We start from the raw sequence: 24461 nt of genomic DNA, 5'->3' as shown, positions 1-24461 counted from the left end.
TATATACATAATTGCGTCACTTGTTTTGCTTCTCTAGAGAACTCAGCCTAAGGCACTCTGAAAATCAGACTTTTTCCCACCTAGCTCAGGGTTTGGCAAGTTACAGCCCACAGAACCAAATCTGGCCCACTGTCTGTTTCTGTCCTGCCTATGAGCTAAGAATTATCTTCACATTTTTAAATGGTTGAAAGCAAATCAAAAGAATGCATTTCATGACATGGAAAAAATGATATGAAATTCAAATTTTAGCTTCCAGGAATAAAGTCTCACTGGAAGGCAGCCACGCCCATTCATTCAGGTTTCCTCTGCGGCTGCTTTTGTTCCACGATGGCAGAGCTGAGTCACTGTGACAGAGACCATATGGCCTACAAAACTGAGCATGCAGACAATTTGGCTCTTTAAGAAAAAGTTTGCTGATTCCTGACCTAATTCATTGGGCAGCAAAACCTGACCCAAGGATGTAACTCTCTTTATACATACGTACATACATACATACATACATACATAGGAGCTCTGGTGGCATAGTGCCTAAGGTATTTGACTGCTAACCAGAAGGCTGGTGGTTCAAACCCACCAGCCACTCCTCAGAAGGAGGGTTGGGCAATCTACTTCCGTAGTGATACCGCCTCGGAAACCCAAGGAGGGATCGCTATGAGTTGGATCCGACTCAACAGGTTTTTCTGTTATATACATATGTGTGTGTGTGTGTGTGTGTGTATTTGAGTGCATTCTGATTCATAGTGACCCTATAGGACACAGTAGAACTGTCCCACAGGGTTTCCAAGGCTGTAAATCTTTACAGAAGCAGACTACCTCATCTGTCTCCCACGGAGCCACTGCTGACCTTTTCTTAGCATCCCAGTGCTTCAACCACAGCCCCAACTCCCTTTATAATCATTATTTATTTTATCTGATGCAAATAGTCCATGTTTCACTGTTGAAATACAGTGTTTGACTACAGGGATGCCTTAGGTTCAGCTGGGCTGTTAGGTCTTAGATGGTATACGGACTGTATAATTTCTCTAAAATCTAAAATAATTCTGAATTCTGAGATACATCTGCTCCAAAGGTTTTGGATAAAGGGTCATGGACATGTATTAAATATCCCCAGCTTGACAAAGGCGGTGATCAAAAAGTTCGATAACCAACTTCTGGCTAAACCTGAAGTGGTGGCCAGAGGCTCAAGTCCCAAAACTCTTTTCTGTTCTATTCCAGATACAAGCTGCATGCAATCAGTTTACTTCCAATGTTGGTCCACCCAGGCCGTAAGAGGCCAGTGCCACCCCTCCCCTGCCAGCCCCAGTGGGGATGCTGAGAGATGGAACCTACCGGCAGTCTTTCTCGAACTCCTTGGACTCATCCGTGCAGTGGAAGAACTTGCCCTTGAAGAGCTGCACAGCCACCACGGCGAAGATGAACATGAACAGCATGTAGACGATGAGGATGTTGAAGACATTCTTGAGGGAGTTCACCACACAGTCAAACACGGCCTGGCAGGGTCAAGAGAGGGCATGAGGGTGGGGGCTTCCTAGGGTCCACCTCCAGCAGCCCATAATATCAATGTGCTCACTTCACAGACAAGGACAGAGCCAAGTCCCTCATTAAAGCCACACAGCCCTGGGGAGTGCTGGGGCTGGACCCTAACCTGTGTGTCTCTGTGCCTAAAACCCCTGGTCTTAAACCCTGGGCAATGGGATCACTGCTCTGAACTTCTCAGAATCAAGCACGTGGCTCTTCAGGGAAAGAGGAAAAGTGCTGACTGAGAGGCCACTTCCCATGAATCATGTGCTGATCTCTGTCCTCCATCTGGCTAGGCTGAGGTCTCCCCCTCTGCCCAGAGGCTAGTTAATGGCTCTCTGGATTTGAGAGATGATCCCACCTGTGTGATAGTTAATATTATGTATCAATTTGGTTAGGCTATGGTGCCAAGTTGTTTGGCATAGTCTAGTTGCTGTTAAAAAAAAAAAAAAAAAATCCTTACAACTGGACCAATAAGCAACATCATGATAAATGCAGAAAAGATTGAAATTGTCAAGGATTTCAGTAAACCTGGATCCATAATCAATGTCCACGGAAGCAGCAGTGAAGAAATCAAACAATGTATTGCATTGGGCAAATCTCTACGAAAGACCTCTTTAAAGTGTTAAAGAGCAAAGATGTCACTTTGAAGAACTAGGTGCATCTGACCCAAGCCATGGTATTTCCAACCGCCCTCTGTGCATGTGAAAGCTGGACAATGAATAGAGAAGACCAAAGAAGAATCAGTGCCTTTCAATTATTGTGTTGGCAAAGAATAGTGTATCATGGACTATATCATGGACTGCCAGAAGAATGAACAAATCTACCTTGGAAGAAGCGCAGCCAGAATGCACCTTAGAAGCAAGGATGGTGAGACTTTGTCTCAAGTGCTTTGGATGTGTTGTCAGGAGGGACCAGTCCCTAGAGAAGGACATCATGCTTGGTAGAGGAGAGGGGCAGTGAAAAAGAGAAAGACTCTCAAGTACATGGGGTGGCACAGGGCTGTGGACGGTGCAGGGCCGGGTGGCGTATCGTTCTACTGTACACAGGGTCGCCGTGGGTTGAACGGATTAAACAGCACCGAACAACAACAACAGTCGCTGTTATAGAGTTGCTGTTACTGATCTGATCACAATCACTTGGCCTCAAGCAAAGCAGATTTCTTTCCATAATACAGGAGGGCCTTAACCAATCAGCTGATTGAGCAAAAAGGATTTCCTTTTGGTGTGTGTTTTTTACCTCTGGACTACAAATAGACATTTTCCCAGAACCTTCTTGCTCTTCATTCTTCTCTTCACCTGACCTAAGAATTTTGGGACATAAGATTGCTAGAGTCTCTAGTCTGTCACCTGACCTACAGATTTTGGACTTGGCCCCCTTCCCCCCAAAAAAACAAACTCACTGCCCTCGAGTTGATTTTGACTCTTAGCGACCCCTCCTTGGGTTTCTGAGGCAGTATCTCTACAGAAGTAGGATTGCCCAACCTTCCTTCTGAGTTGTGGCTAGTGGGTTTGAATGGCCAGCCTTCTGGTTAGCAGTCAAATGCCTCAGGCACTGTGCTACCAGAGCTCCTTTGGACTTCCAGCCCCTCACAATTGTGTGACCCAATTCCCTGAAGTAGATCAATCTCTACCTGCTGTCTGTCTATGTGTGTTTGTATGTATCTGTCTCTGTTTCTATAGAGAAGCCTAAGACAATGTGCCTGGGAGCTCCTCCCCAGGTAGGACGGATGGCATGACTCCATCCAGAGAAGGGTGGGGTACTTGCCCGGCATGTCCCCCATCTGTGACTGCAGTTCTGCAACTGCCCTCCAGACACTGCCTGGGGCTTTTCAGAGCAGCCTGCTTGGTTCCATTTCACTCTTGACCAAAGTGGTTCCTAACCACAAGTGGGCATCAAGGATCGCTGAACCAACTGGAACCTCAGGCAAGCTCTGCCATCTTTCCCAAGGGTGCAGGTGCTGGCTTTCATGGGGCCTCCAAGGAACTGTGACCCAGAAAACAGCTAACAACCAAGTGATGCTGGAATTCCACTTATTTCAACTCAAGCTTTCTCTTCCAAGGCTTATCTTCTTTTTGAATATTCATCAACAAGGAGGCATTTGTATCAACGTTTCTAAAACCTCAAATGGTATATTCCTGGTGACACCAGAGATGCTTCTAGGTGACACAGGAGCTTAACACTAAATACCACTGAGTCCCATGGCAACAAAGTTATTCTCTCTTCAGTTCTCTCAGTCCTTCTGAGGGCAACGGTCTTGTCTAAGTTGCTACTATGTTTTTACCAACTAACTTTGATACTTTCCCTTTTTAACCAACAGAGAGCAGGCATGCTCCAAGTCCTTGGCAGGCAACTGTATTTAGCTAGATTTTACCACTAACATCTTACTTTCTTTGAACAGATATTTAGTTTTACCTTCTAATAAACAGAATTTTAATAAAACAAAGTATCTGTTCAAAGAAAGTGAGATGTTAGTGTTAAAATCTAGCCAAGTACAGTTAGTTGCCTGCCAAGGACTTGGAGCATGACTGCTCAAAGATACTTAGTTTTACCTTCTATTAATAGTGGGTCTGCTATTCAACTTGGGACAATGATGTACCATTTCCTTTTTAAAAATTAGTTTTCTTTTTTTAATTAATTATTATTTTAAAAATTAATTTTAAGTGACAAATAAGGAGACTTGATTTAAAGAAACCTGTTAAGTAAGACATCCGACAGGTGGCCCTCAAGTGGAGCAAACACTGAAAAGGGGTTCTGTTCTGTTTCTTGCTTTTGAATTTTAAGATTTTAGGAAAGGCTGATTGATAATATTGTAGAGCCAAGAACAGTTAGAAGACCACCCAGATGAGTGGTATGCCCATTTTTATTCATACAACATGTTCATGTCAATTAGGAAAAGGCGTCTTGAGCTCAAGACATTTCATCTAATGGAAAATTGCCACAATATACAAATTCTGTTGGATTTACTCACTTTACTGCCATCTGCTGGGAAGTTGTAATACATCGGTCAGTTTGTCACACCGTGTTGGCTTGTATGTTGCTGTGATGCTGGAACCCATGCTGCTGATATTTCAAATACCAGCAGGGTCACCCAGGATGGGGAGGTTTCAATGGAGCTCTCAGACTAAGCAAACTAGGAAGAAGTGCCTGGTGATCTACCTCTAAAACAACCAGCAGTGAAAACCTTAAGAGCAGTTGCAGAACACGGTCTGTAAGGTGAGCCCCACAGGTTGGAGGCAATCAAAAGACGACTGGGGAAGAGCTGCCTCCTCAAAGTAGAGTTGATCTTAATGATGTGGATGGAGTAAAGCTTTCGGACCTTCATCTGCTCATGGGGCATGGCTCAAAATGGAAAAAACAGCTGCAAAAACATCCATTAATAACCAGAATGTGGAATACATGAAGTATGAGTTTAGGAAAATTTGAAGTTGTGAAAAATGAAATGGACTGCTTGATGATATCCTAGGCATTGGTGAGCTGACATGGACTGGTATTGGCAATTCTGAATCTGACAATCCCCTGGTCTATTATGTTCAGAATGACAAATTGAAGAGGAATGGAGTCACATTCATCCTCAGAAGGAACATTGTCTGTGACAGAAAATTATCCATGCAACTACAAAGAAGATAAGTCAATACAACTATTATTTAAATTTATGCACTAATCAATAAAGCCAAAAAAGAAGACATTGAATATTTTTACAAATTTCTGCAGTCTCAAATTGATCAAACATGCAATCAAGATGCATTGATCATTATTGGTGACTGGAATGCAAAAGTTGGAAACAAAGAAGGATCAGTTGCTAGAAAATATGGCTTTGGTGATAGAAATGACACAGGAGATCATGATAGAATTTTGCAAGACTAATGACCAGATCATTGTAAATACCTTTTTTCAACAACATAAATGGCGACTATACATGTGGACCTCATCAGATGGAATACACAGGAATCAAATCAATTACATCCATGGAAAGAGGTGATGGAGAAGCTCAATATCATCAGTCAAAATAAGGTGAGGTGTTGACTGTGGAACAGACCATGAATTGCTCTTAGACAAGTTCAAATTGAAGCTGAAGACAATTAGAACAAGAGTCGAAACACAATCTTGAGTATATCCCACCTGAATTTAGAGACCATCTCAAGAACAAATTTGATGCACTGAATACATGCAAAGACCAAAGACCCGATGAGTTGGGGGTGACAGGAAGGACATCATACATGAAGAGAACAAAAGGGCATTAAAAACACAGGAAATAAAGAAAAGACCAAAATGGATGTCAGAAGAAACTCTGAAACTTGCTCTTGAATGGAGAGTAGCTAAAGCGAGAGGAAGAAACGATGAAAGAGATGAGCTGAACAGAAGATTTCAAAGGGCGGCTTGGGAAGACCAAGTAAAGTATGAGAATTAAATGAGCAGAAACTTGGAGCTAGAAAACCAAAAGAGAAGAACATGTTCAGCATCTCTCAAGCTGAAAGACCTTAAGAAAAAAAAAATCAAGACTTAAGTTGCAATATTGAAGGATTCTATAAGCACAATTGAATGATTCAGGAAGCATCAAAAGAAGATGGAAAGAATACACAAAGTCACTGCACTAAAAAAAATTGGTCAATGTTCAACCATTTTAGGAGGTGGCATATGATCAAGAACCAATGGTGTTGAAGGAAGAAGTCCAAGCTGCATGAAGGAATTGGTGAGAAACGATGCTCCAGGGATTGATGGAATACCCATGGGCATGTTTCAACAAATGGATGCAATACTGAAAGTGCTAATGTGTCTCTGCCCAAACATTTGGAAGACAGCTACCTGCCAACTGACTGGAAGAGATGGATATTTGTGCCCATTCCAAAGAAAGGTGATCCCACGGAATGTGGACATTATCAAGCAGTATCATTAATACCATACACAAGTAAAGTTTTGCTAGAGGTAATAAAAAATGGTTGTAGTACACTGACAGGGAACTGCCAGAAATTCAAGTTGGATTCAGAAGACAAAAAAATGAAAACCAAACAAACTGTCATTGAGTTGGATCTGACTCCTAGTGACCCCTCCTTGGGTTTCTGAGGCAGTACCACCAGATAGAAGTAGATTGCCCCTCCTTCCTTCCAAGGAGTGGCTGGTGGCTTCTGATTACCAGTCAAGTGCCTTAGGCACTACACCACCAGAGCTCCAGGATTCAGAAGAGGGTGTGGAATGAGGGATATCATTGATGATGTCAGATAGATCTTGGCTGAAAGCAGGGAATACCACAAAGATGTTTATGTTCTTGACTATGCAAAGGCTTTTGCTTGTGTGGATCATAACAGATTATGGGTAACATTGTGAAGAATGGGAATTCCAGAACACTAATGTTAGTTGTGCTCAAGTGGAACATGTACATTGAGCAAGAGGCAGTTGTTCAAACAAGTAAAAATACTGCATAGTTTAAAATCAAGACAGGAGTCTCTCGGGGTTGGATCCTTTCACCATACTTATTCAATTTGTATGCTGAGCAAATAATCCAAGAAGCTGGACTATATGAAGAAAAACTCCACATCAGGATTAGAGGAAGACTCATTAACAACCTGCCATACACAGATGATACCACCTTGCTTGCTGAAAGCGAAAATGACTTGAAGCTCTTACTGATGAAGATCAAAGACTACAGCCTTCAGTATGGGCTATGCCTCAACAAAAAGAAAACAAAATCCTCACAACTGGACCAATAAGCAACCACGATAAATGGAGAGAAGACTGAACTTGTCAAGGATTTCATTTTACTTGGATCCACAATCAACACCCATGGAAGCAGCAGTTAAAAAATCAAATGATGTCTTGCACGAGGAAAATCTGCTGCAAAAGACGTCTTTAAAGTGTTGAAGAGCAAAGATACCGCCTTGAAGACTAAGGTGCACCTGACCCAAGCCATGGTGTTTTCAATCACCTCATACGCATGTTAATGCTGGACAATGAAAAAGCAAGACTGAAGAAGAATCGATACATTTCAATGATGGTGTTGGTGAAGAATATGGAATAGACTATGGACTGCCAGAAGAATGAACAAATCTGTCTTAGAAGAAGTACAGCCAGAATGCTCCTTAGAAGCAACGATGGTGAGACTTCTTTTCACACACTTTGGACGTGTTCTCAGGAGGAACCAGTTCCTGGAGAAGGACATGCTTGGTAAAGCAGAGTCAGCAAAAAAGAGGGAGACCCTCTAGCGGATGGACTGACACAGTGGCTGCAACAATGGGCTCAGGCACAGTTACAACTGTGAGGATGGTGCAGGCCCAGAAAGTGTTTGGTCCTGTTGTACACAGGGTCGCCATGCTTTGGAACCGACTCAACGATAGCTCAAAACCACATAGGTGATGTTTGTGATGTTATTAGGACCTCCCCCATCAATGGAGTGTGCCTCAGCAGTGTGCTACCTGATCAACCGTACACAGGAACCCTGCCAGGTTCTCCACACCCCCCCGAGACTCACCTTGAGCTTTGGCAACCGCTTGATGGTTTTAAGAGGTCGTAGCACCCGGAGGACTCGGAGGGATTTAATCGTGTTGATGTCCTTTCCTTTGCTGTTGCCACTGTGGAGGGACGTCAGGGTGGGGAGAAGGGAAGAGAGGGATTGAGGTCAGGCTGGATGGTGGTGGGCCCATAGCAACAAGTGGCCCCACCCTTCTAGGCTTAAGAGTCTGGGGTGCCTGGAGTGGCCCTGCCCTTCTTGGAGAAAAGGAGTCCAGTCCACCTGCTAATTTCGGGCTTGGGAGCAACTGAGCAGATGGCTTTCTATGGTTCTCGTCTCAGAGCTGGCAGGTACCAGCCTGGAACTGCAGGGCCCTCTGCCACCCGGTTGAGCCTGAGTAGCTGCACAGAGTAGCTTCGATCTCGGCAAAAGGGAGCTTGCTGTTCCCTCCCCAACCCCGACACAGCTGTTTTCAGAATAGCCCTTGGTCTACAGTTTGGTGGTGTCCTGTGCTTTGGAGGTGGTCTTTGTGCCTCTTAGAAAATGGGTATTACCCCCTCCAACAGGATTCAGGAAGATGCTTCAAATGTCCCTTAAACCAAGGCCTCTTTCCCAATGCTCCCCAAGCCCACAGGGGAGGGAAGATGAGTAGGTGCTGAGGTTGGACTCCCGTCTCATTATTCCCTAGGGTTTAGCCAATCTTTGCTAAAGAGCCACCGAGATGTTCTGTCCAGGGTCTGTCTGGCCTGAGCTTACCAATGCAGACCCCAGGCCCACCATGACACCCCAAGCCAGCCACGCTTCAGTCCTCCCCAAGAGAAAAAGGGCTTTGAGTGTGACTGTCAAGGTGCTGTGGTTAACGGAACCACCGCCCACCCAGTTGCCCAAGCCAGAAATCCGAGAGGCATGTTCAGTGCCCTGTCTCCAATGGGCTGCTCCTCTAAAGCATGGCCACCATTTCTCCATGGCCATCGTCTTGGGTCAGACCTCTACCAGCCATCTCCCAGCTTTCTCCCCCTCCCTGTCTCTCTCCTGCACACAGCGGCCAAAGCCATTGGTCATGTCACTCCCTGCTCAAAATCCAGAGCATCTGAATTCCTGAAAGAACAGGTGGAAATGGCAGTAGAGGCTCTTCAAAGTCAAGCCGACCTACCTTTCTGTTCTCAATTATTGCTACACCTCAAGACCCTGCCGCACTCTTTTGCCTCTGTCTGCGTTTGCAGACATTGTCCCCACTGGTAGAAATGTCCCCCTGCCCACTAGTCACAGAGCTACACGGCCGTCAAGGCCCCAAGTTAAATGTCCCTCTATCCAACAGCCTTCCCTACCTACCAATCTCCTGGGTCTGCCAGCCCTGGTGGTGGCTTTGGAATAAATCTCTGTTTCTTTCTTTGGCATCCGGCTTTACACCGAAAACTCCTCAAAGGTTTAAAGTGTAACAGATTCATGTATGTGCTCATTTTCCCTTTAATCTTGTTTCCCATCTAGCTCTAGCTTGTGCCAATGGGAGTGAATCCTGTCCTCTGGGGTCCCCCAGCCAACATCTCCCTGTGGGTAACTCCTGGGCATGGGCTGAGCTGCCTAGACACCCCCACCACAGAGTCTGGGTGTCTGGGTATGAAAGCATCCCTCTTCACCTTGTTTGCTTTTTAGGGGTTACGTTCTCTCTCTCTTTCCCAAGGAATAAAGAGGAGAATTTGACTTAAAAAAATACATATTTGTACCTAATATGTATATATGTATCTATCAACTATCTATTCATCCTGCCAGGCACAGACACTGCTGTGCAGGATTGCTGCAAGATTCAGTGGTTCGAACAATTTTTTTTTTTTTTAAGCCAGAGTCATTATTATTATTTTAAGGTTGTGCCCCAAAAGTGGTCACAGGGGACACAGAACTAAAAAACTGGGTCACACAGGGACATTTCTTCTTCACGTGTCTTTCAGGCCTTCACTTTATCCAAGAGAAAGTCCAGTCTCTGGTAGGTGCTGTTGTTGTTATGTGCCCTCAAGTTGGACCCGACTCATAGCAACCCTCCCTTGGGTTTCCAAGGCAGTATCACTAGGGAAGTAGATTGCCCCATCTTCCTTCTGAGGAGTGGCTGGTGGGTTTGAACCGCCAGCCCTCTAGATAGCAGTCCAGTGCCTTAGGCACTATGCTACCAGAGCTCCCTGGTAGGTGCTTGTTGTTGTTGCTATGTGCCATCGAGTCGGCCCTGACTCATAGCGACCCCTCCTTGGGTTTCCGAGGCAGTATCACTACGGAAGTAGGATTGCCCAGCCTTCCTTGGTAGCAGGTCTTTAATGCCTTACTAACACTTGCTAATTTCCCCCTTTACCAAAAAGCCCAGTTTGAAGGCAACCACACTGCTCAGTTCCTGCTCATTGTTCTTTGGCAGTTACAATTTATCTCAGCATAGCTATACTTGTTGCAAAAGGATGATATAAAGTTTCCTGCCAAATATAAGTCTAAATTTAAAACACATGTTGGCAGAAAACGTGTCAAGTGAGTGAACACGCAGGTGGCACATAGAACCGGGTAAGATCTGGGTGTGCCAAGCAGCCTGTGTTTGGAAATACACCCTGGGGAAGGGGCACAGCCTCTGAATGGACAATGACGTTACAGCCTCAGAGGCTTCTCTCCTCCAGGAAGGCCTCCCCCCCCCCCCCCGCAGAGGCTGAGACAGGACCCTTTTGTTGAGGGACTGAGGAGAGAATAGACGCTTCCACAGAAAACTCAGGTGTGTGCACCACTTTGTTTAGAGTGCACACAGCCATCCCCCAGTGCCAAGTCCTGGCTGCTTGGACTTTCAGCACTTCTCCATTCTGGGGGTGCTTAGACGCTTCTTTCTCTCGTAACCGCCCTCACCTCAGCTTGTCTGCCCTGTTGAAATCAGACCCTGGGGAGGACACCTCCTGCCCTTTCTGTCCTCCACCAAGAGCTCGGCTAGTGGTGGCACGCAGTGCCAAGGCCCCTCGGGCTCCTCCTGCCAGCAGAGCAGGCTGAGGGGCTGCGGTCGCTCCAAGCAACAGGAGGGCAGCAGGGACACTAGGCCACGAAACAGGCCCAGCACCAACATAGCTGCACCGGGGCATAGAGAATGAGAGACTGGGAGAACAAGCGACAGAGAGAGAGAGAGAGAGAGACAGAGAGACAGAGAGACTTTACCGTGTACTGCTCCTGGGTGAGGTGGCGTCGGAGGGAGAGAGAGATTGTAAACGGCCTCAGAAGAGAGAACACAGAACACACACATACACACACACACACCCGCGCCTCCTGCCCTGCCTGGGCACCAGGAGGGGCTGCCTCAGGCCCGGGCTCTGGCTGACGTCCATCCTTCCGTCTGGAAGCCCCCCACTCGGTCCCCCGCCCTCGGTAGGCCCCTGGTGCTGCCCGACAGCACCAAGAAAGCCAAATTTCCAAGTAGCAGGACAGCCGGAAGGTTGTCATCCACCAAAGGCAAGTTTGCCACCGAAGGTCACTGCCAAGAGTTGGGAAAACCCCTTTTCCTCCAGAGGTTCTGGTGCTGGGAGGTTTGAGAATGTCTTAAAAGGTCACGGGCTTTGGAGTTGGGGGGATCTGGGCATGAACCTGGGCTCGGCCCCTCACTACACTCATCTGTAAAACGGGGCTGGGGGATTCTGACGCTTTGGAGATGGTAGCCATGGTTTGGCTCCCCTCTTAAGTTATGAGGGAGGGGTTGGGAAACACTCCCAAGTTGGGATGGAACCGGGTGGAAATCTATGAAAAACAGGGAGGGCTAGGGGCTGGAGGCAGCCTTGGAGGTGTTTTGGGCAGCCCCTTGTCTGATTCAACATTGAACTTGGGCCTGGTCTCATCATGGCTGGACACTGAGGTCAGGAATATCTGACAGCCGTTTGAATGGTGGGCACCTACCGCCAAGCAGGCAGTCAAAGTTGACAGAGTCATCTACTTTCTGTCCACCTTTCTTTCCAGTTAGTGACAGTTTTTAAAAGACAAAATGCTTAAATGTCTAAAAATATCCCCACTGGATCCCACCCCTTGTTCCTTTGGTCTGGCGTGGTGGCTCTCAAGCTCATTGCATCTAGGAGTTCTTGCACACCAGGACTGTGTAGATGCTCAATGATTTCTGGATCATCACTGACACAGTGACTGCAATGATGGGCTCAAACATAGCACTGATTGTGAGGATGGTGCAGGACCAGGCAGTGTTCCGTTTTGTTGTACACAGGATCACTATGAGTTGGAACTGACTCAGTGGCACCTAGCAAGGGACTTTTGCGTAACCTGCTGACTTTGGGTATAATATGTGAGTCTTCTGAATGTCACTGCATTTGCTTGTGGGAAGGTGGTACAATTATGCCTATTTTCCAGAGGAGAGAGCTGAGGCCCAGAGAGGGAAAGTGACTTGCCCAAGGTCACACAGCTAGAAAGTGGTAGACTGAGATTCAAACCCAGGGGCATGCAACTTGTACCCTAAGCTTCTTTCCATTTAATCACATACACTGAAGGGGAAAAAAAAAAAAAAAAAAAAGGGCTTCAGGGGCAGGGGCTGTTTTGAAGATGGGATACATAAGTAGCAGCTGTAAGGCTCCTTCCTTGGCTTCCGGGCAATTTGGCTTGTGCGCATGCAGGAGCAGCTTGATCAAGGTGCTCCACCAGCTGTGCTGGGCCTGCAGTCCTGCCCTGGGGGAGGAGGGGCAACACCAAATGGACTCTTGGCAGTGAGGGCAGGATCATGATCTGCCAGCTGCTGAGAATGTCAGTTGGCCGCCCTGATGCATGGGCGCAGAGCGTGATATGTATGATGGCTCATGAGATGATGTGTTGATGGTGGTTGCCATGGACACAGGGCACAGTCCGTGGATGGAGCAGAACACACACAGAGATTCTTGGGAGGGGTGGAAACCGTCAGGAGAGCTTTGACACAATCCCGTGGAGGGCCACAGGGAGGGTTTTCCCATATCCGAGAGGGGTCGTGATCACAGCACTGGGCTGGAATTCTTGCCTTGAGCCTGAAAGGCCGGAATAGCAAGATTCCCTTCAACCAGGAAAGGAATGGCCTTGGATGCCAGTGGGGATTCAGGGCCTAGTTTCCAGGAAATAGTCCTGTGCCCCCTGGATCACTGGGCCCTGTCAGCGCCTTGGGGAACCCAGCCTTGCTGGGCTGTTGCGTCTCATTCTGCCAACATGGCAGAATGCGTCTCTGTGCCCAGAGCTGGGAGAAGGACAGCACCCCTGACTGTCAGCCGAACCCAGTCCAGGGGTCTTGCTGGACTTGCCTCCTCCCACAGTTCCTCCGAGCTGCAGTTGCCCCATCTGCAATACTGAGTTAATAACACAACTGCCCTTGAGGAGTTGCTATGCAGATTAAATAAATGGAAGCTGTTAGTTAGATTATCAAGTAAAGTTTCTCTCTTTTACTGGGAAAACTGAGAACAAAGAGTTGGAGGGACTTGAAGATCTAAAGAGAAACCAGGCAGAGCTGGGAGGAGCCTTTTCCTAAAACAGTAAGGCTAATTAACACCTGTTGGGGTTCTTGATCTTGTCTGTAGGGAGACAGGCACACAGGACAGACAAAACAAGTTAAAAGACCAGAAAGGAAAGAAGCAAAGGATTCTGGGGTTGGGCTCTCAGGCTGAGACTAAAGGCAGCCCCCATTCTCACCATCTCTCCTAAGGAAAGACCATGAGCAAAGTCCTTAGAGGGGGAAAGACAGAAGTTAGAAACCTACAACCTACAACGAGAGGGAGGGTCCAGAAACTCTTCTGGAGGAAAATGTAGCAGTTTGAGGACTCCTTCTCTGGCTTCCTAGCAGTTCAGTCTTTGAGTATGCAGGAGTGGCTTGATCAAGGTGTTCTGCCAGCTAGGCTGGACCCGCAGCCCATCCCTGAGGGAGGAGTGGCAGCACTAAGATGGATTCTTAGTTGTGAGCTGGTGTGTGTGTGTGTGTGTGGGGGGGGCAGGGTGGGGTCTCAGGGACTCCCCTCCTATTCCTTCACCAGTGATATAAAGAATGCTCCCTGGCCAACCCACAGTGCTCAGCCCCTCTGAAAGCCAGCTAGCATCCTTGCACCCAGCCTGTCTCTCATGCCTCTCCAAGGGCTCATGAACAGCTTTAAATCCACGCCCCCATCCTTTCCTTGCATGCTGCTGTTTGGCATCGAGCTGATTTTGATTCCTAGCAACCCTGTTGGTGAGACAGAGCAAAAGTTCTTCAGAGGGCTTCCTGGGCTGCAATCTTTGTGGGGGGAGATCCTCGGGTCTTTTCTCCCTTGGAGTGGCTGGCTGGTTAACGCATCTGACCTATCAGTTAGCAGCCAAGCGCTTAACCATTGCACCACCATGGCTCCTTTTCCTGGCTCAGGAACTAAACAAACAAGCAAACAAAAGTCATTTCAACAGGGATTTTCAAGGGCAGGGTGGCTCCATGCTGTACTGGCTTCATGTCTAAAAGGCTGACTACCGTGAACACATAAATTTCTGCAACTCAGAGGCAAGTATTTAACGGCTTTGTGTAACTTTGTATTTAAAAAAAGTCACACACTCAAGAACTCAGCTCCCTGTGGCAGACACCCTTGTAACACAAAGAATCATTCCCTTAATTGACGTTTGGTAACCTTTTCTCTTTCAGATTAGGTTTGCTTCAAACCACTGCCAGTGGAGTTGATTCCGACTCTTACTGACCCCCATTGGGTTTCCAAGGGTGTAACTCTTTTACATGAGTAGATTGTCCCATCTTCCTCCCGTGGAGTGCTGGTGGGTTTGAACTGCTGACCTGGTTAGCAAGGTTTGCTTAAAGCAGAGCCTAATTGTAACACCGGAAAGCCTAGCAACAGAGTAATTTTAAACGATGGCTCATCATGGCAAAACACCAATGGGGAAAGGCTTGTTCTCAGGGTCTTTTAAAGACAACTCCCTCCCAAATTATAAGCCAAAGTGAGGGCTGGAGGTGGAGGTGGGGTCTGAGGGCTTTCTCTTCAGGGAAGAGTGAGTGACAAGGTCAGTGCCATCCCTATTGTGACTGCTGAGGGGTCCACAGAGGACAAAACTCACTGCCCAGGGCATAGCCAGCAAAGGGGGCTATGTGCGGATGAAGAGATGTGCCCGATGGGGTCAACCTCCTGCCACCTCCTGACCCCTGGGGGGCTTGAGGTCTCTGAAGGCTGGAGGAAGAATGTGAGGGCTCTCTGCCTGCACATGCCCTGGGCTCTGCCTGGGTCTGAAGACCACCCTGCCAGAACCCCCTGATGCCTGCCTTCTCCAGGGTACACTGAGCTGACCTTCAGGGCCCAAGTGAGGCAGGTGGTGGGGCTACATCCCCCAAAGAGACAGGCCAGGGTAGGGGGAGGAGGAGGGAGAGAGAGACAGTAAAAGACAGAGGGGTCAGAGAGAGACCCAAGGACAGACAAGCATATGGAGGGGGGTGAAAAGACACAGGGAAGACAGGAAGTGACGCACAGAATGAACAGGAAATAAGGAAGAGGAAGAGAAAAAGCGGGGGAGAGACATGTCCAGAGACCAAGACACTGAGAGAGGGAGAGACAGGACACCTGCACACACACCTACACACACACACAGAGCCAGATCCGGGGGTGTGTGTGGGTGGCTCTTGAATGGTCCCCTGACCACAGAATGAGATAAAAAAAAATAAAGAGGGTGGGACAGAGAGGACAAAGCAGAAACAGAGAGGCCAATGGAGCGCACACCAGGGGCGGGGAAAGGGAAACTGGAAGAGGGAGCGATAAACCCAGAGAACAGAGAAAATGGGGGCCAGGGAAGGAAGAAAAAGAGGGTGAGAGGAGAGACACGCACAGGGAGAAGGGGCGAGAGAAACGGGAGGAGGAGGGAAGGGGGTGCAGGGAGACAGACTGATGCCCATCGGGACTGAGAAACACCTGAGGGCAGTTTCCTTGGGAGAGAGTCACTCACGGCAGAGGGCCGGATGCGTTCTGGCAACAGCTTTCTAGAATTCACTTTCTCAGTGCCAGCGTGGTGCCTCCTGATACAGGAGCAACTGAAATAGCTGTTGGAGAGAAAGCCCACTGCCATCAAGTTGATTCCAACTCAGAGTGACCCTATAGGACAGAGTAGAACTGCCCCCCAGTTTCCAGGGCTGCAAATCTTGCCAGAAGCAGGCGGCCTCATCCTTCTCCTGTGGAGTGGCTGGTGGGTTCTAACCACTGACCTTCTGGTTAGCAGCCCAGTGATTTAACCACTGCGCCACCAGAGTTCCTTCTGCTGGAGGAAGAGAGGGGCTATGTCATTACCTGCTCATGTGTACTGTGTACCAGCCACTCCGTGGAAGGAATTTTGGGCAATCAACTTCTGTTAAGATTTACAGCCTTGGAAACCCAATGAAGGTCACTGTAAGTCAGAATTGACTAGATGGTAGTGGGTTTTGTTTTGTTTTGATTATCTTTAAAGAAAAAAATGTGTATATATGTGTGTGTGTGTGTATATTATATATATATGCATATATTTTAAAAACCTGTTAATTTGATAGGAAGAAAGCTGTACCTTGTTTTTATCTTACATTTCTCTGAATTCCGATGAGACTGGTTTTGGATTTCATTTTTATTAGTTATTGGTATTCTGTGAAATATCTGTCTACATCCTTTGCCCATTATTTATGAAAGTTTCTAAGGAGCTCTGGGATCATAGTGGGTAAGGTAATTTGGCTGCTAACCAGAAGGTCAGTGGTTCAAGCCCACCAGCTGTTCCATAGGAGGAAGATGAGGTAATATACTTCTGTAAAGATTTACAGCCTCAGAAACCCAATGGGGGTTACTATGAGTCAGAATCAACTTGATGGCTGTGAGTTAGTGCTTTCTTATTGGTTTGTTATTGCTTTTTATATATTAAGGCCATTGACTCCATGTCTTCTTTGTGGTAATCTTTTCTCCTTAATGTGTTGTGCATTTTACTTTTTTTTTTTTTAACCTACAGAACATCTTAATGATGATGTACTCCAATCTCCCCCCACCCCCCATTTTTTTTTACATCATTTCTCCAACTGCTCTAATGCTCAAATAAACTCAATTATTTAAAAAGAGGGAGAAGGAGGGGGTGGCTGGGGCAGAGGAGGGGGAGAGAGAGAGGGAAAAGGAGAGAAGGTGGACGGGGGAGAGCAAAGAAAAAGGAGAAGGTGGAAGATTCAGATGGGGCAGTGTGGCCAGGGTTAGGCACCCATTGGCTTCCTGACCCTCAGGTTACATCTCCAGGTCCACAGTATCCAGAAACTAGATGTTTCTTGATCTTCTAATACAACTCGTGCTTATCATGATCCCAGGGAGGAATCAGAGAGCAGCCCACTTTGTCCCTTTAACTAGAAATGGGCTACTACTCTGACCCTCCTGACAAGCCAAGCTCTCATTCCTCGGCCAGGGCAGTCATTCAAGGACCCGCCACCCAACCCAAGCCCACTAACAAGAGTGCCAGGAGTAAAGGCGCCAAGGACGCCCCTGACACCTCACTAAGTGGGGTGGGGGTTGGCATCCCTCTGAGAGCTTCCATTCTGGGAATGACCCCATGTGCTGGGCACGGAAGGTTTGTTTCTGGAATAGGGGCTTATTAGGTCTCTTCACCCTGCCACAAACGTCTATGATTTGAGGACTGCATGCTTAGTTTGCCCCCAGGACCCTAAAGGCCCAGGACCGCCCAGAACTCGGTGCCATCTTGGGGTTGCAAGGATCCTAGGCCTTTCAGAGGGCAGTGTCCTCGGACACCAGGTGAAGTGAAAGACACAGGGTCACCAGGTCTACAACTACAGGGCCTTCAGACACAGGCTGGGGTCGGAATTCTCATGCACATTCAATGCCTGATTGTCTTTTTAGGGGCTCCCCAAAGAGACAGCGGTTTATGGCGCCGCCCAGCGGAGGGAGATGAGATGTTCTGGCGAGGCTAGTCTACCGAAGCAGCACAGCAAGAGACGGTGACGAGGCAGGGGCCCGTTGCTGTGGGAGGAGGTAGAAGGTGGCGCCCTTCTCCTTCTTCCTCCATGTTGGTATCATGCAAAAAGCCAATAGAAGCTCCACCTGGTGGCATGCTGAGCCTCCCGCCGCCCAGGGCCACTCTCCTGGCTCTGCGCTCTGAGAACGCGGCCCCTGATTCAAAGGGGGCCCCAGGCTGGGGGTGGAGACCCAGAGGCAAGTGGTGGCCTCAGGGGAGACTTACGTGAAGGCAAAGGCCACCAGGGCCCCACTGACCACAATGAAGTCGAGGATGTTCCAGAGGTCGCGGAAGTAGGCGCCCTGGTGTAGGACGAGCCCCAGGTCGATCATCTGTGGCGGGAGAAGAGGGTGTTGAGACCCCTCACCCCTGCCCCATGGAGCTGCATTCGCCCTTTTAGCGTTGGCGCAGGGGCGGGAGGATCAAGTGGAACCATTCCGCCTCCAGGGATGATACGGCAACTGGAGGAGCCGTAAGGAGGGAGAAGCCCCCGCCGCCATCTCATGAAAGGGGGCTCTGACTTGCCAGGTGCCCTAGGCCCAAACCCTGAGGCCAACCTTGACTCCTCCACTCCGATCCATCGGATGATTTGATCCGTTCTGCCTCCCAAACCTTTTAAGACTCCGCCCACTTCTCATCCATGGTCCTCACCTAGTTCCGCCCCTCTCTTCTCCGACCTGGACCAACAGTCTCCACCCTGGTCCTTGGCTCCATCTTTTCCCCCAAGTCAGTTCCCTCAATGGCCACTAGGGGGCGCCAGTGGATACTTGTTGTTATGTGTCCTCGAGTAGGACCGAGTCATAGCGACCTCTCCTTGGGTTTCGAGGCAGTATCACTACGGAAGTAGACTGCCCAACCTGCCTTGCGAGGAGTAGCTGGTGGATTTGAACTGCCAGCCTTCTGGATAACAGTCAAGGCACTATGCTACCAGAGCTCCTGTGGATACCTGAGGCAGGTCAATTCCCTCCTTTGCTCAGAGCCCTCCATGGCTCCCACCTCCTTTAGGGTAAAGTCCCAAGTCCTTCCTGGGGACCGTGTCCTGCATTCTCTTCATTCCCTCCCGGTCCTCACTTCCTTCTGCTCTCCCTTTAGCTATACTGGCCTCCTTGTCGCTCCTCAAACACACCAAAAGCAAACAAAAAAAGCAAACTCATTGCCATCTAGTTGAATTTGAATTAAAACGACCCCCTTTGGATTTCTGAGGCAGTAAATCCTACGGAAGTAGATTGCCCAGTCTTCCTTCCGCAGAGTGGCTGGTAGGTTTGAACTACCAACCTTCTGGTTGGCAGTCAAATGCCTTAGGTACTGTGCTATCAGAACACCTTTCAAACACACCAGCCATTTCTAATGCCCAGGAGAGCTACCTGCACCAGGGTGGCATTTTTTTTTTTTTTTAATTGTATTTTACTAACAACAAATGATGCTGAACATCTTTGCATGTGTTTGCCTGGTATTCCTGTTATCTTCTTTGGCAGTGTATCTGTTTACATCTAATTCTCATGGCTTTAAAAATTGAGTTGTTTTCTTATTAATGTTTCTTTGTTTTTGTAATTTTTATTTATTTACTTTTATTGTAGTGAAAACATACACACCAAGACATGAACCAACATGACAACTTCCACATTTACAGCTCAAGGACATTGAAGACATCTTTTCATGTTGTGCTGTTATTACTGCTATCCTTTTCCAAAATATTCCACCACTTTAGCAAAAAGTCAATGCCCCGCAAACGAAAGCCTTCTCCTCCTTCCTACACCAGGGTGACATTCGTGAGAGTTCAGAAGCTCTTGGAGACCTCACCCTGACCACTGTGATCACTCACCTTGATCACCATCTCAAATGTAAAGACGCCGGTGAAAACATAGTCAAAGTACCGCAGCACCTGCAGGGAAGAGAAACAAAAGGGGGGGCCAATCACTGACTTTTGCCAGCAGAGCTCCCGTGAACCCAGCGTTCCTGGGGTGTGCAAAGTTCTCCAGAGCAGACTCTCCCAGCGGAGGAGGCAACAAGCCTGTCCAGTAAGGTTGGGCAGGGAGTACCTTGCGGTAAGGGGCCCTCCCTCCCACTGAGTCTCATAAACTCAGATGTGTATGTCATGACTGGAACCCTCCAGTAGATGGCAGCAAAGATCTAGCAAAAATCATTCCATTAAGCTTGTTTTCTTACCAAAAGAAGAGTGCCTTAAAAAAAAAAAAAAAAAGAAAAAGAAACCTGTCCTAAGCCCCCTATGGACTAGAGGAGGCCCCAGGGAATTTCAGGGAGCTCTGGTGGCGTAGTGCCTAAGGCATTTATTTGACTGGTAACCATGAAGGCTGGTGGTTCAAACTCACCAACCATGCCTCTGAAGGAAGATTAGGCTCAGGAACCCTTGGAACCGACTTGCCAGGAGTGAGTTTGTTTTTTTTTTTTTAAATATTTGTTGGTGATGGTTATGGCCCCAGAGCCCTTGACCTGTTGGCCCCCCTGGGTGAGAAATCTACTTGGTTTCTACTTGGTGTCTCAGACTTCCAGGGCAGATACTAGGGGCTCCCCCACCCCCAGCCCCAATCAGCGGACCCCTCTCCCGGGTGGGCTGACTGCCCCTCCATCTTCCCACTGCCTCATTCCAGGCCAGGCCCAGGTTGCTTCCGTCTGGATGAGCTATGTCCTGTGGCCTGCGCTCTCTCCTGACCCTGCCTCTGTTGTGACTATGTCATGAGGACAGGGTCTGCTACAACAGAGCCGGCTCCTGGTAACTGCAAGGCCCCTGACTCCATCAGATTCTCCTTTGGGAAGCAATGGCTGATATATATAATAAGGATGGCAGCCAGAGGGCGCCTGTGAGCAACTGAGTCAGGGCAAATCCCTCCTGTGCTCAGAGCCCTGGGTGACTACCACCTCTGTTGTTGTCATGTGCCATCGAGTCGGCCCTGACTCACAGCGATTCCTCCTTGGGTTTCCGAGGTGGTATCACTACGGAAGTAGATCGCCCCATCTTCCGAGGAGTGGCTGGTGGGTTTGAACCACATGCCTTCTGGTTAGCAGTCAAGTCTTAGGCACTACTCTACCTCGAGCAAAACCCAAAGTCCTCACTGTGGTCCACAAGACCCTGCCTGACCTGCTCCACCACCTCCCTGACCTCATGGCCCTACTTTTCCTCTAGCTCCCTCCCCTCCAGGGCCTTTGCACAGATGTGCCCTCTGCCTTGAACACCCCTCCCAAGGATCCCGCCTGCTCCCCTCTCGCCTTTGCATGGCTTGGCTCAATCACCCCTTTCTCAGGGAAGCCCTCCCAACGCCCTGTTTAAAATCCCACTTCGTAACACTTGTTAATCTCCTTACCAAGACTGTCCCAAGCCCGCCCCCAGCATTACCACCTTCTGACACACTGTCACATTTATGCAGTCTCATGCTCTGCCATGCTGGCCCCACAAGGACAGGACATTTGTCTTTTGTGTTCACTGCTGTGTGTCCTGCTCATGATACACAGTGGCTATTGGATGAACCAAGGCTGCAGCTGTGTTGGGTCCAGCAGGACCGGACTCTGTCTTTATACTCATGTCCTTATACTATGTGGTGCTTGAGGGAAATCAGAGCTCAAGCAGCTGGGGGTGGGTGACTTGCTGGGGCAAGGGCTGAAGGACTGGGGAGGTTGGGGGATGGTGGTGGTGGCATAGCGGTTCAGGTGCCCTGGGAAGTGGGCACTGTCTCATCCTGGTGGCTCCTCAATGGTTAGCTCGGCTCCTGGCACATAGTAGTTGCTTATTAAATAGTTATAAATAAAGGAATAACTAGAAGGAAGGAAGAGACTGAAGGAGGAAGGGTAGGCCAGGTGGTCAAGTAAATCAACAACTGGAGAACTTATGAAAGAAGTAACAGCAGCAATAAAACTGAAAATAATAACTGTTGGTGAGGATATGGAGAAGTTGGAACCTTCATCCATTGCTGATGGGATTGTCAAATGTACAGCCGCTGTGGAAAATAGTTCAATGGTTCCTCAAAGAGTTAAAACACAGAATTACCATACGACCCAGCAATCCTACTCTTCTGGGTATATACCCCAAAGCCATGAGAGCAGAAACTCAAGCAGATACTTGTACACCCATGTCCATTGTACCACAATGCATAATAGCCAAAAGGTGGAAATCACCGAAGTGTCCATCAAAAGATGAATGAATAAGCAAATGTGCTAAATACATACAATGGAATACTATTTGGCCATAAAAAGGAATGAATCTCTGATACATGCTAAAACATGGATGAGCTCTGAGAATATTATGTTGAGCAAAATTAGTTGGACACAAAATGACAAATATTATGTGATTCCACTTACATGAAATAATCTAGACTAGAGACAAAGTACATTAGCAGTTACCATGGGCTGGGCCAGCCACTCCTCGGAAGGAAGGTTGGGCAATCCTACTTCCGTAGTGATACTGCCTCGGAAACCCAAGGAGGGGTCGCTATGAGTTGGGGCCGACTCGACGGCATATAACAACAACAACAACATGGGCTGGGAGAAGAGGAAATGGGGAATGATTACAAATGAGTACAGTTTCTGTTTGGTGCGTGAAAATATTGTGTAAGTAGATAGTGGGGATGGGCACACAACATTGTGAACGTAATTAATGCCACTGAATTGCACACTTGAAAATGGTTAAAATGGCAAATTTTATGATGTGTATATTTCACTACAATTGAGGAAGAAATAAAAAAAATAATCCTTGAGAGTTTAATAGATTGGGCACAAGGAATTCAATAGACCTATAAATTAGGCTGAACGATACGAAACAGCTAAGGAGCTTTGGTGGTGCAGTGCCTAAGGCATTTCACTGCTAACCAGAAGGTCGGTTGTTCAAACCCACGCGCCGTTGCATGGAAAGAAGATGAGGCAGTCTTTATTTCCGTAAAGATTTACTGCCTTGGAAATCCAATGGGAGTCAATGTAAGTTGCAATCAACTCGATGGCATTGAGTTGGTTTATAGGAAACAGCTAACATTTAGATCCATTTGACTGATAAAAATGGCAGTTTCCCATGGTTCAGTGTAATCTAAAAAAGGAACTGAGCCTAGCCAGGGAAAGGCAAATCAAACCCCAGTGAAATCCTACTCTGCACCCAGCCTGTTGGCAACGTGAAAGGGCTGACATCATCAAGTTCTGGTGAGGATATGAAGCAACAGGAGTGCTTCGTACTGCTGGTTGCGTGTGTCCACTGTCCAACAGTGAGCATTCTGGCCCGCTCCACTTGAGCTGACCAATGGAAATTCACCACTCCAGAAACTCCCTTTCTGGGTTTATACTCTGGAGAAATTCTTGCCCTAGCATCCAGGGGACATAGCCAAGAAGAGGTGTGGTGGCAGTGTGTGAGAGAGCTGCAACTGGATACATCCAAACACCCAGCAGCAGGAGGGCAGACCAGTAAACCATGCCAAACAATATTAACATGGAATATTACACACCAGTGAAAGAGAATGGCCATCACTGCCTGCAACACCACATGCTGACCTATGACACGAGATGGAGTGAAAACGGTGTGGTGTGCAGAAGGCATGGCATGGAATAACTCCATTAGTTTAAAGTCAGAGCAAAGCGCCTGGGTGTGCAAACTGTTCATGTGCTCAGCTGCTGATGGAAGAGTTGCAGGTTTGAATCCCCTCAGAGGCAGCTTGGAAGAAAGGCCTGGTGAGCTACCAAAAGACCAGCCCCTGAAAACCCCACGGAGCACGGCTCTCCTCTAGCACACACAGGGGCACCATGAGTCAGAGCTCACTTGATGGTCACGGGTTTCGTTTTTTAAGTTAGAAAAAGGCCAAAAGATATTCTAATGTGAAAAAGCTAAGAAAGGCTCAGCCCGGAGTTGTGGGGATGTGGCTGCCTCTGAAACAGGGTTTCTCCTCTGCACACGATTGATAGGGAGGCCGGGTCATGGGGTGGGGGTCATCCATGCACTGCTGGGTGTTAAGCAACATCCCTGACCTCGACCCACTAGTTGTCAGCAGCACCCCTTGTCTCCCTAGCTGTGACACCCAGACATCTCCAAGCATTACCTCCTAGGCTGTGAAGAGGAAATTCACCAATCCAGAAATCAGAGGGAGGATAGGGGTGAGGTCGGGGTAGGCTGTGGGGGCGTTTCTGTTCTACTTCTTGCCCTGGACGGTGGTTACACAGAAGTGGGTGCTGAAATCACTATTAATGGTTCATGGTGTTTAGCCCTTCTCAGAGGCATCTTCCGTCGCACTTAATCCAGCACGTTGCGGCAGGGAACCTGGACCTCAGCTGGCAGTGCAGAGTGGGCCGGGGAGCCAGTGCTTTGTGCACACTCACTGCACGGGGCTGGTCTGCGCCCCATCCAGTTTCCCCACACCCTGGGAGCACCAGCTACTGCTCGCCACCCATGCCTGCCTCTCCCAGCCTGAAAAGGGCCTTCTCCAGTGTTTGCTGTGGACAGGGGCTTTGCTGACCCCTCTTGGCCTGCTCCTTGCCCAGCCCTGCTCCCAGAGGCCCTTGGGGGAGATCAGGCAGCAGGCAGTAACCGAGCCGGCCACAAGACCTCAGCCCTGCCCTGAACCAGTTTCCTCTGGGAGCC

The 24461-nt window shown here is 48.2% G+C and overlaps 1 protein-coding gene across 1 annotated transcript in view; it reads right to left on the bottom strand.

Moving 5' to 3' along the window:
- Nucleotides 1-24461, bottom strand: part of CACNA1A (calcium voltage-gated channel subunit alpha1 A) — a 285317-nt gene that overhangs the window by 52164 nt on the left and 208692 nt on the right. Inside the window, exons 23-26 of the mRNA XM_007954375.1 lie at nt 19719-19778; nt 18122-18228; nt 7985-8084; nt 1330-1490 (exon numbers count right to left, since the gene is read on the bottom strand). Of these exons, the coding sequence (XP_007952566.1) occupies nt 1330-1490; nt 7985-8084; nt 18122-18228; nt 19719-19778 (428 nt within the window). The remainder of the gene's footprint in view (nt 1-1329; nt 1491-7984; nt 8085-18121; nt 18229-19718; nt 19779-24461) is intronic.

This window comes from Orycteropus afer, unplaced genomic scaffold, assembly GCF_000298275.1.
Source record: "Orycteropus afer afer isolate SDZICR_OR568_19922 unplaced genomic scaffold, OryAfe1.0 scaffold00460, whole genome shotgun sequence".
Classification (NCBI taxonomy): Eukaryota; Metazoa; Chordata; class Mammalia; order Tubulidentata; family Orycteropodidae; genus Orycteropus; species Orycteropus afer.
Note: the sequence above shows the minus strand (reverse complement) of the source record. Positions and strands in the feature narration are given on the sequence as shown.